The sequence below is a fragment of the Dipodomys merriami genome, unplaced genomic scaffold (assembly GCF_024711535.1).
Source record: "Dipodomys merriami isolate MVZ:Mamm:240054 unplaced genomic scaffold, mDipMer1.0.p SCAF_31, whole genome shotgun sequence".
In the NCBI taxonomy this organism is placed as follows: Eukaryota; Metazoa; Chordata; class Mammalia; order Rodentia; family Heteromyidae; genus Dipodomys; species Dipodomys merriami.
This window is the reverse complement of record NW_027204604.1, coordinates 18,379,664-18,398,584: the sequence shown is the minus strand read 5'-3', so window position 1 is coordinate 18,398,584 and position 18,921 is coordinate 18,379,664. Positions and strand designations below refer to the sequence as shown.

The window sequence follows — 18,921 nt, the reverse complement described above, 5'->3', positions numbered from 1 at the left end:
CTTTAATAAAGAAAGATATGAGTATTTTGAGTATTAGATGACTTTGACATAACTTTTAGATTGTATACAAAAAGTAAAATTCATGCTGCAGATGTGATTAGGTAGTAACTTATTTTGGTTGAACATTAAAGAGCAGTTAGGGCCAGATACCAGTGGCTCATACCTGTAATTGCTAGCTACGCAGGAGGCTGAGATCTGAGGATCGTGGTTCAAAGCCAGCCCAGGCAGGAAAGTCCATGATTCTCTTATCTCCAATTAAGGACCAGATGACCAGAAGTGGTGCGGTGGCTCCAAGTGGTACAGCACTAGCCTTGAGCTGCAGAACTCAGGGACAGCACTCAGGCCCAGAATTCAAGCCCCACAACCAACCAAAAAATAAATAAAATAAATAAATATAATGTGTGTTTGTCTTTGTTTAATTTGTAACAAAGCCTTACAGACAGATGTGAACAGTAAATCCACTTTGCAACCCAGAACTTATTGTTGAGTAAGAGATTTTGTAAGAAGGAATCTGATTCCTACAATAGTTGGCAATGTGAGGGTTTGTTAACTCATACAGGTAGGCCCTGAGAATAAAGTTGATGTAAAAGCTAAAAATATAAAATAAAGATCAGTTATAATCAAACTGATGTAAATCATAATTCAAACATAAGACTTGAATTTAATATTTGTGAGATAGTAAACTTACTGGTGTGTCATATGTTACTAAGCATTTTTGTTGCATATATGCTAAAATTACTTCTTCCTTTAGGATATTGTTTAATTCTTGACAGTATTAATAAACATGCATATGATAATAATCTACAAAGCCGGGTGCCAGTGGCTCATGCCTGTAATACTAGCTACTCAGGAGGCTGAGATCTGAGGATCATGGTTCAAAGCCAGCCCGGGCAGGAGACTCCGTGAGACTCTTTTATCTCCAACAAACCACTAGAAAACCGGAAATGGTGCTATGGCTTAAGCGCAAGAGTGCTTGCCTTATGCTGAAGAGCGCACGGACAGCACCCAAGCCCCCAACAAATAAATAAATAAATAATCCACAATGGGTTTACAAACTTTTACTGTAGTTCAATGATGTTTTTGTCTTTTTGTTGACGTCTGTGAATTATTTTTTTTCTGGCCCATTAATTTAAAGTAGGCTTTAGTCCTCTATGTTTTAGGAATGTTCACTTGCACTGCTCTACTTTTGAGAAAACTTAACCTTCTAATCTCTTTGTGCCATTTTAAATATCTTTGTTTTATTAAACAAATGGATCCTTAAGGTATTCACTGAAACTTTTTATGTCAGTTGCTGTAGTTAGAAAAAAGGCTTCAAGGAAGTGGCACTGTGGCTTAAGTAGTAGAGCTAAAGAGCTCAGGGACAGCACCCAGGCCCAGAGTTCAATCCCCACAACTGACCAAGAAAAGAAAAGAAAAAAAGCCTTCAAGATCTGTAGCTCATCATGGACCCACAAAATGCTTGTAGAGAAAAACCTACCACATTTTCTGTTCTGGTCATAATTGGCCTTTTCTCTTTCCCATGAGGAAATGTCCAGTTACATAAGGTCAAGGAAGGCCCAGAAAACGAGACTCTATGTCTCTTCTTAGCCCACCTCTGTGGGCTCTAGTAAGAAGAATTAATGGCCTTGTTCTCCTGGGAAAGTGCACAAAGGCATGGAATGAGTAGCGGCCAAAAACACTTTTTCCCTTGGTTTCATTTTGCTCTGTGTGCGGTACCATTACCTTCCTTATGTGTTATCTGTCTGCAGGGCTCCAGAACACAGCTGGCAGCCTAATGCTTCCTATCCTGCCTCACCCCCTTTCTTTGCCAGTAGTAACTTTTAGAATCTTAATTTTTCAAGCCACATATTATAGCACCACAGCACTGGTTTTTTTTTTTTTTTCATGGAAAACAGAGGAAAAGTATGAAGAATACAGTATAAAAGGAAAGGAAGTCAATGTTGATTGTTTACATTTTTATTGAGTAGTAGATAAGTTAGCATGATGTGAGAAAAATTATTTTCAAATACTTTAAATCATAAACTAAAAACTGTGAAATCTGTTTTGTACAATTTTTTCTATACACATACATGATTGAAAGATAAGCCAGTGTGTAATATTTTATCTTTATGAGTTGAGAGCATTATTTGCAAAAGTTGTAACCTGTTTTTGAATACCAATGCAGAACTGTTTTCAATTAAATTTACTTGTATATAAGAGATTGATTTAACACACACATATGCACACACATTCCTGGTCAACTACATATATACATTACATATACATATACTTAAACATATACACACACAGAGTTCCCCATCAACTCAACAGAGAATTTTTAAGCACTCCGATAGTGCTTAGCCTCAGACCATGAAGATGACTTCAGTATGAATATATTTAGTAGGGCTGGGAAGGTGGCTCAGTGGTAGAGTGCTTGCCTTGCATGCATGAGGCCCTGGGTTCGATTCCTCAGCACCACATAAGCAAAAAGAAAAAAGCTGGAAGTGGCACTGTGGCTCAAGTGGTAGAGCGCTGGCCTTGAGCTGAAGAGCTGAGGGACAGCGCCCAGGCCCAGAGTTCAGGCCCCACAACCGGACCCCCCCCCAAAAAAATGAATATATTTAGTAGAGTCCAAGGTGTGTGTCTGATGTGTCCTTGTGATTTGAAATATATCATGTTTTGCTCAAACAAAGAAGTACAAAGATAGTTATTAGATGAGCTAACTAATGCTGGCACAGAGCTGGCCAAGTAATAGGAGCTGCTGAGTGCCAGGTCATGGGTGTGCATATTTTGTGTGCTTGGTGGGGGCTTTGAAGCATGTGAAGAGCAAGATAACTTCAAATCTGCATTAAAGAGCACTAACTGTGAAGGCAGTGTATAGTACTGTCTGAGAAAAGAGAGCTTATTATAGATAGACTCATGATTTATATCAAAATTTTTTTTCCGAAACAGGTGCCAATTACAGACTTATATCTGTAATCTTAGCTACTCAGGAGGCTGAGATAGGAGGATCATGGTTTGAAACCAGCCAGAGCAGAAAAGTATAAGACTCTTAATCTCCAGTTAACTACCACAATGCAAAAATAGAGATGTATTACAAAGGAAGCAAATATAGCCACAAGTGAAAAGGTTGTGTTCTTTTATAATTTGTTCCTTCAGCAGAATTGGAAGGACTGGATAGTCAGATGATAGAGTCTCCTGTAGGTAGTGTAGTCTGTGCATGTTGTTAAGTGCCTGGAGCCATGTGCCCCTTGCTCTCAGGGAGGAAAATACAGGGAGACATCTAGAGTGCTTCTGAATGCATAAACAAAATACTTAGAGCTCTAGTTAAATGCAAATAATCCAGTTACCAAATTATTTCAGGTATTAATATAGCATAGGGTCCCTTATAAACATATTTTATAAGACAGTATTGCAAGTTTAATGAGTTTAGTAATTTTGAAGAATTGATGGACTTTAGTAATTTTGAAGAACTGATGGCCACAATGAAGTCTGGGAAACCTCTAGCAACTATAATGTTATTTCTCTGGATCATAAAAATCACCAGTCTCGCTACTACCCCTGGAGTTTATTCCTGAATTTATCATTGAAACAACTTAGTTACTGACAGGTTAGTGAAAATAGGATGGCTTCTTCTCATCCTGTTCAGAAACTTCTTGAATTCTCTCAGATCCCTCCCTGTGATGACATCATTAGTCATTAACACATGCTGTATATATGTAAAGGCCTATCTCTACTTCAGAGTGTCAAGGTGTTAGTTATCTTGTAGACTATTCACAATGTAGTTTTCATTAACATTAATTTCAGGACTTAAGGTCTAAGACTTTTTAGTACCAAAATAGTTAAGACCACTTCCAGAGAACCAGGAGTCGTGATTATATACAGCTTCCAGAAGTAGTTCTGCAATTATTGTGTTTCTAGAGCTGGTATTTAATTGGAATTAAACTTCTTTCCTGAAATGACCACCAGGATCAGCCAGGATCTCGCTCTCATCGCTCGGGAGATCAACGACGTGGCGGGGGAGATCGACTCGGTGACGTCGTCGGGCACGGCCCCCAGCACCACAGTAAGCACTGCTGCCACCACCCCCGGTTCTGCCATGGACACTAGAGAAGAGGTAGGAGATCTGCATGGAGACATGCATAAGGTTCTTCCTTTTCTTTATTTCTTTTGCTTTTCGCTTTTTGCTTAAGTTCTTTTACTTCTGTCCACCCCTCCTGTCTGCACGAGTCTCCGCATTTTCCAACTCGATTTAGCAAAATCATTTGGTGTTTGTAACAAGAAGTAAAGGCTAAAAGGCTAACATTTGGTCTACTACTAACCTAAAGATAGAAAGCCATTCCATATATGCACTTTGCCTGCTTATTCCTGGTCCGTAACTATCCTTGAAATGTGAATATACATGGTGTCTGAAAAGCACACCAAAATCTGACAAATTAGCCGGGCGCTGGTGGCTCACGCCTGTTTAATCCTAGCTACTCAGGAGGCTGAGATCTGAGGATCGCGGTTCAAAGCCAGCCCGGGCAGGAGAGACCGTGAGACTCCTATCTCCAATAAACCACCAGAAAACCGGAAGTGGTGCTGTAGCTCAAGTGGTAGAGTGCTCGCCTTGAGCTGAAGAGCTGAGGAACAGCGCCCAGGCCCAGAGTTCAAGCCCCACGACCGACAAAAAAAAAAAAAAAAAAAAAAAAAAAAAAAAAAAATCTGACAAATTAGTGCATAAAGGGTCAGTAAACTTTGACTATGAAAACACCCCAGTTCTCTTTGCTGGTTCACAAGGCAATATATCTTAAGCACCAAGTGAAAAAAATTACAGTTTTCAATACTTTAAATACAAACATATACACACAAAGGTATTTTATAACAATGTATGTGAACATATATAAATTCTCAGATTATTTCTGTAAACTATGGGACATAAGTTATCACAGTAGACTGTTGACCAGCCCACATCAAGGCCTTGTACGGTAAAATTTCAGGTGGCACTGTCTGCATAGCATTGTTCCAGAAAGTGCTTACAACATACCAAGCTCATGGAACAGTGATCTCTTGTTCCTTGATATCAATAGAGGATTGGTTCCAGCATCTCCCTCCTCTCCTTACAAATAGAAAAATTTAAGGAAACTCAATCTCTTACAGAAAATGATTTAGTCACCTATCCAACTTATGTGCGACCTTCCACACTATACTAAGGCAATGTGATAACTATTGCTGGAGAATGACAGAGAAAGTTCTATGAATATTCATAGTTTCCACTGTACTTTCTGGCCATGTTGTCTATTTTGATCTGGGCAGAAAGGCAACCAAAGAATTGACATGTAAAAGAATTACAAGGTCTAGAAGCATAGCACAAGTGGTAGAACACTTGCCAAAAGTGTGCCAGGTATGAATGAGCAAGCCTCTAATCCCAGTGTTTGGGTAGAAAGATTGTGATTTCAAGGCCAGCATAGCAAAACCCTGTCTTAAACAAAACAACAACAACAAAATTGATGTATAGATGAATGAATTTATTTTCATATGATGTAAAAAGTGGAAATCATATTTATGGTTTTCAGTGATTGAAAAAATAGAAAGTAATAAATCATACCAGGAAAATTGAATGAAATTCACATTTCAGGGTCCATAACTAAAGTTTTTTTTTAATTACATTTGGCACAGTCATCTAGTTAACCATTGACTGGAGCGGAGGTGAGACCACGGCTGCATGGCTGCACGGCCTAGAGGATACTTACTGTCCACTCACAAAAACATCTGCCAGCCCTTGAGCTTGGCGGCTCACTTCCTTAGTCTTATTAAATAATATTCAAAGTAGTAGCCAAAAACAGCTAGCCTTGTTGATGTTTAATTCTGGTAAACTGTTTTTCTTCTGTTGCTTTTTGTCACATTTCTTCTTTCATGTAGTTCTCTAATAATCACTTTTTTGTCTGTTTTTCTTTCATATGTTGTCTAACTTAATAAATGATATTTCATTAGTCTGTGTAGAGTTTTGTTACCACCTGATCAATTGTAACTGTAAATGAAATCATCCTTATTGGTTAAAAAACCTTGGTGGCAAGACATACACAGGTGTCTGGTACATTTAAAATGATGGTATTATTTTCTGTTTTCTAACTAAAGTTTCCCTAACATGGTTAACATCCACCCAGACCCAGTAAGATTATGAAGCATTTCATTCACTAGAGTCCATTTCCCTTTCTGTTAGTGTTTCACCCCTCTTCAGTAAACCTGGCTTACTTAGTCTACGTGGTGTCTTATTGGCACTTCAGCATATGGTAGCATATTTTTACTGGCGTATGGTTTCTGTATCATTATTTAACTAAAGAACAAAATACTTGTTTTTCCTTTTGTAAACTTAGACTATGCAATATATGTATCCTATGAAGAAATTTGACACTTGGATTTGGATTGGACAAAACAAAATAGGAAACTAAAAAAGTAATACTACTTTACTTTGTAAGACAGCATGAGTAAGTGTTCATCTACATGGCTTAGGTATTTTCTTGGTAGCATCTCTTTTTCAGTTGAAAAAAACTCTTATTCATGAAAGAATTGAATTTAGCCTAGTTATACATGTTGGATTCTGAAAATAAAATCAACATAGATGAGCATCTGTTTTATTAAGGATTTACTTTGAAGTGCTTATTAAAAATTAATTGGTTTATTGAAGATATCCTGTTTCTGTTACTATAGAAATGGAGTAACTTCTGTCACATCATAAAAATTATATTAGTGTCTAAACTCTTCAAAGTTACCCTGTTCTCATAAGGGTCTGCTTTTGTCTCATTAGTTGGTTGATCGTGTTTTTGACGAAAGTCTCAACTTCAGAAAAATCCCTCCATTAGTTCATTCTAAAACTCCAGAAGGAAACAATGGTCGGTGTGGTGATTCGAGATCTCAGCCAGTAGAGCCTCCTGATCACCTCACAATTACCAGACGGAGAACCTGGAGCAGGGATGAAGTAAGTCAGCCACTAACCTTAAGCAGCAAAGGAATCATGTCTGGGAAGTGGGCTGAGGAGAAGAATGTGGTTACCTTGTAGATAGAAGGCACTGCGTCCACATATCACATCATATACACATATATGTATATATACACATATATATGTCTCTCTCTATATATAAACATTCTAATAGGAGATAATGTCTTAAATGACACAATTTTTCACTTTAAAACATTGATAAATATGTATATGTGTGTGTGTGTGTGTGTATATATATATATATATATATATATATATATATATATATATATATATATATGGACTTTTATCTATCCAAAAAAAAATGACTTTGGCTCACACCTGTAATCCCCGCTACCCAGGATGTTGAGATCTAAAGATCAAGGTTCCAGGCCAGCCCAGGCAGTAAAGTCCATAAGGACTCTTGTCTCCAAATAACCACCAAAAAACCCTGAAGTGAGCTGTTGCTCAAGTGGTAGAGCATTAGCCTTGAGCACAAATGCTCAGGGACAGTGCCTAGGTCCAAAGTTTAAGCCCCAAGATCACTGCAAACAAAACAAACCAAAAAACTTTTAACACGAGACACTAGTGGCTCATGCCTCTAATCCTAGCTACTCAGGAGACTGAGATTTGGAGGATGGCAGTTCAAGGCCAGCCCAGGCAGAAAAGTTCTCTAGACTCCATCTCCCAGATGGCCAGCAATAGCAGAGCTGATGCATTGATCAAGAGGCAAATAATGAAAGAGTATTGCAAGAAAAGAATTGAGAAAGGAATTGATCATAGATGGATACTTAAAAAATCCTGTTTCAAAGAATGGGACCTGAAGCCCCAGGCACCAGTGGCTCACACCTATAATCCTAGCTATTCAAGAGACTGAGATGTAAGTATCTCAGTTCAAAGCCAGCTCTGGTAGGAAAGCTTGTGAGACTTTTTATCTCCAATTAACCACCAAAGAAGCCAGAAGCAGAGTGGTGACTCTAGTGGTAGTGTTAGCCTTGAGCATAAAAGCTCAAGGATAACTCCTATGCCCTTAGTTCACACACGTACACGCACACACACAGAGAATGGGACCTTGAAAGTTTATGTATTAGATGTGTGTCTTTCCCCTAATGGGAGAGTGTGGGGGCCAGCTCCAGCACCACGCTCGTACTGTACTGCTTATACAGCATGCTTTTACTCTCATGCCTGTGTGGACATTTGTTCTCGTTATCCAGAAAAGGGCTCATTCTTTATCTCACCTAATTCTGTGCTGAGATTTTTCAGACACAACTGTTCCTGTAAATGTAATAAAATTGTTTTATTTATAAAGAAGAGAGAGAGAGAGAGAGAGAGAGAGAGAGAGAGAGAGAGAGAGAGAGAGAGAGGAGAGAGAGAGTGCGTGTGTGTGTGTGTGTGTGTGTGTGTATGTTATATTTGGGGGGGCAGTGTCAGTTGTGGGGCTTGAACTCTGGACCTGGGCACTGTCCCTCAGCTCTTCAGCTCAAGGCGAGTGTTCTACCACTTGAGCCACAGCTCCACTTCCAGTTTTCTAGTGTTAATTGGAGATAAGAGTCTAATGGACTTTCCTGCCTAGTTTGACTTTGAACCGTGATTCTCAGATCTCAGCCTCCTGAGTAGCTAGGATGACAGGTGTGAGCCACCAGCACCTGGCAAGTTTACATTTTTTAAAGAGAATCAAATTATGTAATTGATAGTTGTCACAAGGTTGACATCAGAAATTTATTTAATGCATGTAACACTAAACTATGCTTTATGAAGTAAAAAAGAGAAATATCATGTTCTGTTAAAATCCTGCTCTTTTTCATTCTTTCCTAATTTGGGAATGTCTTCCATTTTGTTGAATTTTCACCTTGCCGGGCAGGTGCTCTACCAATTGAGCCATCCCCCTGCCTTTTATTTTTCAAATACAATTGTGAATTTTTGCAGGGGGCCAGCCTAGAGTATGGTCCTCCTACTTAAAGTAATCCAGGCTATGGGTGGCAGAGATCAGGTGGACCATGTCTGCTTTGTTGGTTGAGATTAGATCTTGCTTTTTTCCCCCTAGGCTGGCCTTGAACCATGGTCCACCTGATCTCTGCCACCCATAGCCTGGATTACGGGTGTGATGCCACACCCAGCTCCATGTTACACTTGTACCTGAAGACCCATAAATATCACTATACTTAGATCTATCCTTTTCTTTGTTATTTTTCTCATCTTAAATAAACCATTTTGCCCTCCACTGAATTCACATCCTTGTCATTAAGTTCCATTTTTCCCATGACCTTTTTTTTTTTTTTTTTTTTAATGGGTCATGGGGCCTGAACTCTGGGCCTGGGCGCTGTCCCTCAGCTCTTCAGCTCAAGGATAGTGCTCTACCACTTGAGCCACAGCGCCACTTGTGGCTTTTTCTGCTTATGTGGTGCTAAGGAATTGAACGCAGGGCCTCATGCATGCAAGGCAAGCGCTCTACCACTGAGCCACCTTCCCAGCCCCTGATGACCTCTTTTTTATTATGTCACCCTTAGTGAACTAACTTTGCTTACAATTCTTACAGCACTGCCTCACAAGATTTCCTATTTGCTCATGAGTCGCACATATTTTCTTTGCGCTGTTAGCTATGTGCTGTGGGCCTTTAAAGCAGCTGTTCAGACAATCTTTGTTATTCTAGGTTTTCTTACAGTCAGGATATAGTCCTGAAAACACAGCTGATTTTGGAAGCCACGTACTCAAAGTCAATCCTTTTTCTCTGCCTTTTGTAATATAGACGAGAACTAGAGAGACTGCAACCTGCGAGGCCCACAGCTGACCTGCTTTTCTTTTTCTGAATAACACAGCTGTGCACGTTGCCTGCACAGGGCTGCGTTGAAGGAAAGTCTGCAGCCCCTGGGAAGCTAGCGCGTCCTGGCTCTGTGGCTCTGTAGAGGGGCTGACTCCTGGCCACATCTCAACAGCTGCACCAGCTCCACAAAACTTACTATTTTGAGTACACCTTTGAAAATGTCCCTCTCCAGCTAAACTCTGTCTGAAAAACAAGGCTTGTGTCCCATTGATTTTTACATGGCTATTCCTTGGTGAAAGAATAAATAATAACTTTAGATCCCAGAGTTACCTGAATTACCCTTTTTCTGATCATTTGGATTGAGAGGGTGATCGTAATTGAAGGGAGATAAAATGGATTGCTTTTTGAACATGGAAACCAAAAGAATGGAAACTACAAAAGTTGTTCAACAAAGAATTCCTTTGTTGAGGTATTCCTGACTCTCAGTTTAGTACCATGATACTCTAATTACTTCATTGTTCTGATTTTTCCAGTTAAAATTAGCATAAGGATGAGAAACAGTGTAAGTTGTGACTCGTATTTTCGAAGCCAACCTCCTCTGTGCTGTGTTTCAGGTCATGGGGGATAATCTGCTGCTGTCGTCCGTCTTTCAGTTCTCTAGAAAGATACGACAGTCTATAGACAAAACAGCTGGAAAAATAAGGTGCGTCCGTTCCCCCAATCATGCTTTATAGCGCTTCTTCCTTTTTATTTTTTTCTTTGTTGTTTTGCTTTTTAAAATTTATTATTACTGGGTTGGGAAGGTGGCTGAGTGGTAGAGCGATTGCCTTGCATGCATAAGGCCTTAGGTTCGATTCCTCAGCACCACATAAGCAGAAAAAAGCCAGAAGTGGTGCTGTGGCTCAAGTAGTAGAGTGCTAGCCTTGAGCTGAAGAACTGAGGGACAGCGCCCAGGCCCAGGGTTCAGGCCCCACAACTGACCAAAAAAAGAAAGAAAAATTATTATTACTATGTTTAGTTGTACAAAGGGTTCTCTTTTAAAAAAAATTATTGTAAAGGTAATACACAGAGGGGTTGCAGTTACATAGGGCAGGTAATGGATACATTTCTTTTTGACCAAGGTCATCCCCTCCCTCATTTTCTCCCATTTTCCCTCCTAACTTCCCCTCCCACCAAGTTGCATAGTTCATTTCCAACATAGTGTCTAGGATCACTGCTGAGTTAGTTCACATTTTGTCCTGCCATATTTTTGTGTTTCCCCTCCCCCTTTCCAAGTCACATAAACATACATACAAGACAAAAGGTACAGAAATAAAAAACAGCAACAAAAGGGGCGAACGAGGAAGAAAAAAAAGAACAATACTAAAATAAACCATTTCTTGGAGTTCATTTTGATAAGCATCATTTTATACGATCATATGCACATAGCTATTGAGTAAGCCAGACCCAAAGAAACATAGGTTGCCTAGTTTCCCCTCATTTCTAATTAGAATATGCCTATAAATGTACAAGTAAACCCAATTTCATTTGGACATGATAAATTAAACAGGACTCTAAACATTCAGACTGAGACCAAAAGAGGATGTTGTTAGGAGAGAACCACCTCTTCCTTTCTAAACCCATGCCTCCCCGCTGGGAGGGAGCAGGGTGACTCTGCTCTGCTACTCCGTGCTGTTCAGGCACAAAACAGATGTCTTCGCTGTGAGAATGAATAGCTATAATTACTGGGACTAATTTTATTAATAAGAAACATTTCCTTCTTCACAAAAGAATAGTATGTTAAAATAACAGTCTGAGTGTCTGGCTCAACACATCCTTTTTTATAAAAATAACAGCAAAGTGCAGTGACTCATACCTGTAATCCTAGCTACTCGGGAGGCTGAGATCTGATGATCAAGGTTTGAAGCCAGCCATAGCAGGAAAATCCTTGAGACTTTTTGTCTCCAATTAGCCACCAAAAAGCCTCAAAAGTTTGTAAGTAGAGCTGTGGCTCAGATGGTAGAGCAGCAGTCCTGAGCAAAAAAGCTAATGGAGTCAGGTGGCTCAAGTCTGTACTGTCATCCTAGCTACTCAGGAGACTGAGATCTCAGGATCACAGTTCAAAGCCAGCCCAGCTGGGAAAAATCCGTAAGACTCTTAACTCCAATTAATCACCAAAAAAGCTGGAAATGGAGCTGTGGCTCAAGTGGTAAAGCACTAGCCTTGAGCAGAAAAGGTCAGAGAGAGCACACAGGCCCTGAGTTCAACTTAGGACTGAGACCCAAAGCAAAAAAGGACTAGAAAGAAAAATGGCTGACGTGCTTCCTTGCAGGTGCAAGGGCCCTGAGTTCAAACTTCAGCACTGCCCAGAAGAAGTAATAGGAAGGTAAAAAGATTAAATCTTTCTGAAGGTTATTAGTTACTGATAGGTTATTTTTATATTAAAATGTGATAGATTTTTAAAATATGAATCACTAAATGCTTCTGGTTTTTTCATTTACAGGATATTATTTAAAGACAAAGATAGGAACTGGGACGAAATAGAGAACAAGCTAAGAGCTGAGAGTGAGGTCCCCATTGTGAAAACCTCCAGCATGGTAAGTCCCCTTGTGAGCACCCCAGCACGGTGAGTCGGCATTCTGCTCAGCCTCGTGCATCTGAACAGCAGTGTGACAGGAAGCTATGTGGTGGTTTACATTGTCTCATAAGAAGGACTTACACAGCTTGGGGATTTCATTCCTTCAGCTGAACATGCAGAGTTAAAATGTTGATTTTTTTTCCAAAGGCTCTGAAGGAGACACCTTTGTGCTTCTTACTGTGATCCATCTCAATAATTGTCCATTACAAATAACTAACTCAAAATTAGAACCAAGCTTCAATACCAAATCCATGAGTTATTTTCATTTCATACAGTACTTGTCTTTTTCTCTAAAAAAGACTGTACAGGGGGGTGGGGGGGAGGATGGGATGGGAAGGGGAAACAAAGGAGGAGGCTACAATGCTTGGTAAGAAATGTACTCATTGGGCTGGGAAGATGGCTCAGTGGTAGAGCGCTTGCCTTGCATGCCTGAGGCCCTGGGTTCGATTCCTCAGCACCACATAAGCAAAATGAAAAATGCCAGAAGTGGTGCTATGGCTCAAGTGGTAGAGTGCTAGCCTTGAGCTGAAGAGCTGAGGGACAGTGCCCAGGCCCAGAGTTCAGGCCCCACGACTGGACCAAAAAAAAAAAAAAAAAAAAGAAATGTACTCATTATCTTGCCCATGTAATTGTAACCCCTCTGTACGGTATTTTCACAATAAAAAAAATAGAGGAAAAAATAAAAAAAGACTGTACAGATCATTGTTTTGCTCAGTATACTTGTAGAAGTATTTAAGTTGTCGTTCATCAGTTTCCTCAAAGAAAATCTGTAGAGGTTTTGTTACAAAGCTGTTGAATGAACAGAATAGATTTTTCACCATCTCTCCTTCAGCAGTGTAAATTACCTTGAACTTCTCACCTTTTACTGAAAAGATCTCATTGAGAAAAATTACTCTGTTACATTGTTAAGGATTCCAAATTTGAATCCTATTCACTAGATGTCATATTTCATATGATATTGCTACCCATGTGATTCCCAATATAAAATGGCCAAAAAAAAAAGATTGGGAGGCATTGCTTGTCACTTGAAAATGTTTTATAGCAAGCTAATATTTGTTTTTACTTCCTCTGCAGGAGATTTCTTCTATCTTGCAGGAACTGAAAAGAGTTGAAAAGCAACTACAAGGTAAATTGCTACTCAAGTGGGTAGAGAGACAGACCACTGCACATGGTGGGATTCCAGTTCTTAGGAGCCTGGAGCTGGAATTGAAAAATAACTCTAGGAGCAGGAACAACAGGGAAGGGAGGGGAGGGGAAGGGAAGGAAGAAAGATGAAAGGAAAAAAGGAGGAAGGAAGGAAGGAAGGAAAGGGAGGAAGGGGGAAAAGGAAAGAAAGACAAAAGGAACTAACAGTTAAGGGCCACTGCATTCTAGGAGGTATTTCTTAAAATATTAGGACAATATTGATTAAGTGTAATGCTGTTTATATAAACCTACAGTCCTCTACATACACATTATTCATAAAAGAGAAGGTTTTTTGGTATGTGTGTGCTAGTCCTGGGATTTGGACTTGGGGCTTGGGCACTGTCCCTGAGCATTTTTCTTTGCTCAAGGCTAGCACTCTGCTGTGTGAGCCATAGTTCCACTTGGGGCTTTTTGGTGGTTACCTGGAGACATGGACTTTCCTACCTGGGCTGGCTTTGAACCAAGATCCTCAGATCTCAGCCTCCTGAGCAGCTAGGTGTGAGCCATGGATACCTGGCTAATAGGGAAGTTTAAAACCCAGTATAATAATCAAAACTATAATGATGATAAATCTTGAGCATATTTTGTGCTTAAATCTGACAATAGATTAGCTATTATAAGTCTATTACATATTATACATTGTATATAAGTAATATATTAAAATAAGTTTAAATGATCTTACATGCTCCCATTAATTAAAACATGGCTTGCTGACACAGTGATAGAATCAGAGTATATTCTGAAAAGGCTCTTGAATGATCCTCACATCTACAGTGCTTCCGTCTCCTAGTTCTTTACCTTCTCCAGTGCCAAATTGAAAACCAGGACCCGAGACCTTCCCCTCCCCACCGAGCGCACGCTCAGTGTGAAGGCGGGTCTTTGCCTGGCTTCCCCAGAGCTTGCAGGTTTGTGGCGAGGGGGCTGCCTGGTTGTGAGGACTCAGCCAGTGTCAGTGACAGCACACTTGTGAGTAGGACATTCAGAAATACAGAGTTCTGAGCCCACAGCCTTGCGGTGACTGAATCCTACCTGCTTGATGAATAATCAAGTACCACTGGGAATGTATATATTAAAGCTGTACTCAGTCTTTTCATGATTCTTTTTTATTAATGAAAGCAAATTTCAGGTCTTTCTTGAATTGTATGTACATCCTCTCTGAAATGCCCTTGAAGGACACATTGAGGGACCCAGGAAAATACCCAGGTCTGTGAGATCTATTGTGCAGACTTGCCACAGGGGTGTTGAGTGGGTTCTAAGTACAGTATTAGAGGATTAGCTATATATAGACCACTCATATACTGATTCTGGAAGTATCCAAATCAGAAATTATAGTCATGTCCAAATTGAACTGCAGATAGTTACATACTTCCCCCTTTTCCTTGTGTTTTCTCTTCTTTAGCGATCAATGCCATGATTGACCCAGATGGGACTCTGGAGGCCCTTAACAACATGGGATTTCCCAATGCCATTTTACCATCTCCACCAAAACAGAAGTCCAGCCCTGTGAATCAGCACAGCAGCCCGGGTCAGACTCCGACACTGTGCCAGCCAGAAGCTAGCGCTCTGCCTCCTGCGCGCTCCGGCTCAGCTGAGTTTGACAATGCCGAATCTGAGGCTGATTTCAGTATACATTTCAATAGGTTCAACCCTGATGGGGAAGAGGAAGACGTTGCAGTGCAGGAACGGCTTTCTCTCGATTAAGAAATTACTGCCTGTGGAATTACTAGGAATGTTGGAGTAGCATAGCATTGACCTACAAAACAAGACAGCTTAGTCAACTACAATCTTGTTATCCTTGTCTCCTTAATTTTATTTATTTTGTACCTATAAAATAATGTCAGACCAATCCTCTCAAACCACTCGAAGCACACATAGCAGCAAGTAGATTGTGGCAGTTTTGCCTTTTGTGGTTTTGTGATTTTCAGACTCGGTTAATATCATTGCAGCCTTTCCCCTCATAGATCTTTGTGTGTGTGTGTGTTTTCTTTAAGCCATGCTGTGACCTCCAAGCAAACTAAACATCCGCCATTTCTGAACCCCATGTCTCCTGTGCCAACTGCTCCCTGAACGGGCTTCTCTCCACAGCCATTGCTGCCTAGGATTTCTGACCTCACTAGTTGCCCTGTGGCGCGTGGACATGCAGCTCTGCAGGAAAGCAGACGCTGACAGCAGTCATTCTGTGTCCTGACCATTTCCAGCCTGGCTGTGATTTCTACAACTGTTGCTGTGTAACTTAGAGGGTTACAGAGACCACGGTTTGCTGGGAGTGACGAGTGGACCTGTCTTTAGACCAGTTAGGACTAACTGTCCTTTTTTGTACATAGGAAATTGACAGAACTTTGTTTTAACCTCAGCGTTTTACTCCACTTTCAAAAAGATCAAATTGGCACTTTTTTCCAGTTCTTTTTAATGGAAGATTTTTGTCTCTCACTTTAAATAATTATCTAGACATTAATCTAGACAAAGTATAGGTGGAGTATATTTTTAAAACCAAGAACATGTACATTTGCCCTGTGTTACCAAGTTTATAGGAGACAGTTAAAAAAAAAAAAGTTCCCCTTGAAATGATCATGAAGGCAAAATTTTCCTCATTAGGAAGTTTGGAGAACCAGTAGTCATAAGATTAGTTGATAGTTTCACTCCCAAGCAATGAAGTCCTCCGTCTCCTCGGGGACCTGGTGGCAGACCCTGTCTTTCGTGCCTGAGGGCCCTGCAGGACGTCGGCAAAGGCTTTGGGCACGCGCGGTGAAACAGAAGGCCTCGCGGAGATCTTTTACACTTGGGTTTTTGCTGCTTTTTCTTTTTTCTTCCTCCTATTTCTCTTCTCTTCTCCCTCCTCTTGCCCCGCCCCCCACCCCGCTTCTCTCTTGTAAATTCACGTTTCATTTGGATGAGTTTAAAAGAAAATAATATCTTTGTGTTTCCAGAGCACTATAATTTGAGTGAATCTGAATTCTTTTTAATAGTTAGCAAACTGGATTTACCCCTGACCTCATCAGTCTATAATGGTTAAACTGCAACTTTATGAAATGGTCTTTAATATTTTATCAATACCTTGTGCTACATTTGTTTGAAGAAACAAAGTAACTATACTTAAATCTTCACAGGATTTTAAGAAATCCTGTACTGTCGGATCAGTTAAAAATGCAGAATCGTTTTGTAGAGATGTAAAAAAAGTCTGTTGTATAATGGATCTCGTATTTTTCTTTAAATTGAAAAAAAAGGTAAATGAACTGTTCTCCTTGTAAAGCTAAATTCCCCATTCTAATAAAGGAATACTGAAAAAGGTTTTAAAGAATTAGAAGATAAATGCTTTGAAGGAACAAATAAAACATGAAAACAGGGTCAGTCCATTTCAAGAGAAAGTTAAATCATCTTTGTTCCCTCTTACTTAATCTTTGGGTACTGATCATATCCACATGGGAGTAGAAGGTAAGGACTTCAGAAAGTATTAGAATCTACGTATATTATTGTTCGTTTACAGTTTTGTTCAATTATAAACATTTGACCTTTTACTATGTTGTTTTTATTTTATATAATACATTATTCTCCTTATTTATTTTTATTACATTTATTACTTATGTTATTTTGTTATGCATTTACAACTCCATTTTTAAATAAAGTGTTTCTGGAACTTTATAGTGATATATTTTATTTCTACCATCTGACTTGTATTCATCAGTTTCCACATACCTATTTACAGACCACTTTGCAAGCCAAAATAGCCATTCTACTTTAATTAACATGATCATTTTGAAACGTTATTTTTTACTTTATTAGCACATTAAGTATAATTCACTTGAGTAATGTAGTATTTTTAGCCAGCCTGGAGTCTTCAGGAAAGCTTTTTGACAGTGATGTTGTTTGGGAAAGCAAAGTATTTGGACATTTGAGAATTAGCAGGGTGCTGGTGGCTCATGCCTGTAACCTAGCTACTTAGGAGGCTGAGATCTGAGGGCAGTGGTTCAAAGCCAACCCAGGCAGGAGAGTCCCTGAGATTCTTACCTCCACCAAACTCCCAAAAAAACCAAAAGTGAGGCTGTAGCTCAGGTGGTAGAGTGAGTGCTACCCTTGAGCAAAAGCTCAGGGAAAAGACCCAGGCAGGCAGAAGAAAAAAATTATTTGGACTTAATTTCTTTCACCAATATAGATGCTCAGGTATATGGAGTATCTCACACTTGACAGCACTGTTGACTTCGACCTTTGAGACTGCACAAGCCAGCCCTGGTCTCTGCTGTGACCCAGCCCACGTTCTACCACCGCCTTCAGAGCTCTTGCCCATGTGGGTCTCTCTCCCTGCAGACTTCCTTATGTCCTTAGATTTGCTTGCCACATGGCAGGAGTCTACCTTCTGGAAAGGAAGTTAAGATTTGGATGGTTAATATCCAGACCCATTCATTCTGTTAGCAGCAAGTGCAGCTGTCTTCATTATGTAAAGTTACAACATTCTTATCCCAAACTCTAGTGCAAGTCACTTCATGAAATGATTCTTTATTCCTTGTGGAAATCCTCCATTTTCTTGGATTTTCATAACCGCTTGGACCCAGTATGGGCCCCCAGATTGCCTGAACAAAATATTCACACTTTATTTCCCAACATTTGTGTTCTGCCTTTATCCTCCCTGCCTGGCTGTCCCCTTTGCTCTAGATGGAACTGGAAGTCATTTTCAAGTTTACCGCAGCTATGCTGCCGCTGCCAGATTCCTGGCAGACTTCTGAGTAGGCAGCCCAACAACCTGGTTTTAACAGAGTTCGCCAAGACAGTCCACAAAGCTTTCTAGGTTCAGGAAAATCTGTGGTTGAGTTACTAGAAACCGGGATTACCAGTGTAGCTAGAATCTAGCACAAGTACATGGGTGTATCTGAGCTTGGTAGTTCTGGCTTCAACGGTTTAACAAGTGGTACACGTCTTGTAAGAACACAGGCAGAACACTCAAGACTTAACACAAAAGAGCACAGCAGTACACAGGGAAAAGGATCACTAAATACACAATGTTCTTGCCACCTCGCCCTGGTGAACTATGGGTAGTAAAAATCAGACGTGTTACATTTCTAATTGTTTCTAGGAAGGGAATAATTTAAATCCTCATTCTTATCAGACAAGAATGAAATCTTCCTTTGTGAAAACAATTCTGATTATATCTAGCAATGGGTTATTAGGATTAATTAAAGGCACTGATCAAACCAGGCACTAGTGACTCACACTATAATCCTAACTACTCAGGAGGCTGAGATCTGAGGATCACAGTTCAAAGCCAGCCCAGGCAGGAAAATCCATGAGGCACTCATCTCCAATTAACCACCAGAAACTGGGAAGTGGTACTGTGGCTCAAAGTGGTAGAACACTAGCCTTGAGCAAAAGAGCTCAGGGAGAGTGAGCAGGCACCTAGTTCAAGGCCATGACCTCCAAATAAAAGGCACT

At 40.1% G+C, this 18,921-nt stretch overlaps 1 protein-coding gene and 1 non-coding gene across 8 annotated transcripts in view; both read left to right on the top strand.

Moving 5' to 3' along the window:
• Positions 1 to 17,139, top strand: part of Cep170 (centrosomal protein 170) — a 92,598-nt gene extending 75,459 nt beyond the window's left edge. For all 7 annotated transcript variants that reach the window (XM_070041916.1, XM_070041915.1, XM_070041914.1 and 4 more), the window contains 6 exons: positions 3,949 to 4,096; positions 6,767 to 6,937; positions 10,313 to 10,401; positions 12,181 to 12,274; positions 13,390 to 13,441; positions 14,900 to 17,139. In XM_070041916.1, coding sequence (XP_069898017.1) covers positions 3,949 to 4,096; positions 6,767 to 6,937; positions 10,313 to 10,401; positions 12,181 to 12,274; positions 13,390 to 13,441; positions 14,900 to 15,201 — 856 coding nt within the window. In that variant the 3' untranslated portion in view covers positions 15,202 to 17,139. The remainder of the gene's footprint in view (positions 1 to 3,948; positions 4,097 to 6,766; positions 6,938 to 10,312; positions 10,402 to 12,180; positions 12,275 to 13,389; positions 13,442 to 14,899) is intronic.
• On the top strand, positions 394 to 514 carry LOC138841249 (small nucleolar RNA SNORA40). The gene has a single exon (XR_011376361.1). It is a non-coding gene; the product is annotated as a small nucleolar RNA SNORA40 (small nucleolar RNA).
• Positions 17,140 to 18,921: the final 1,782 nt, after the last annotated feature.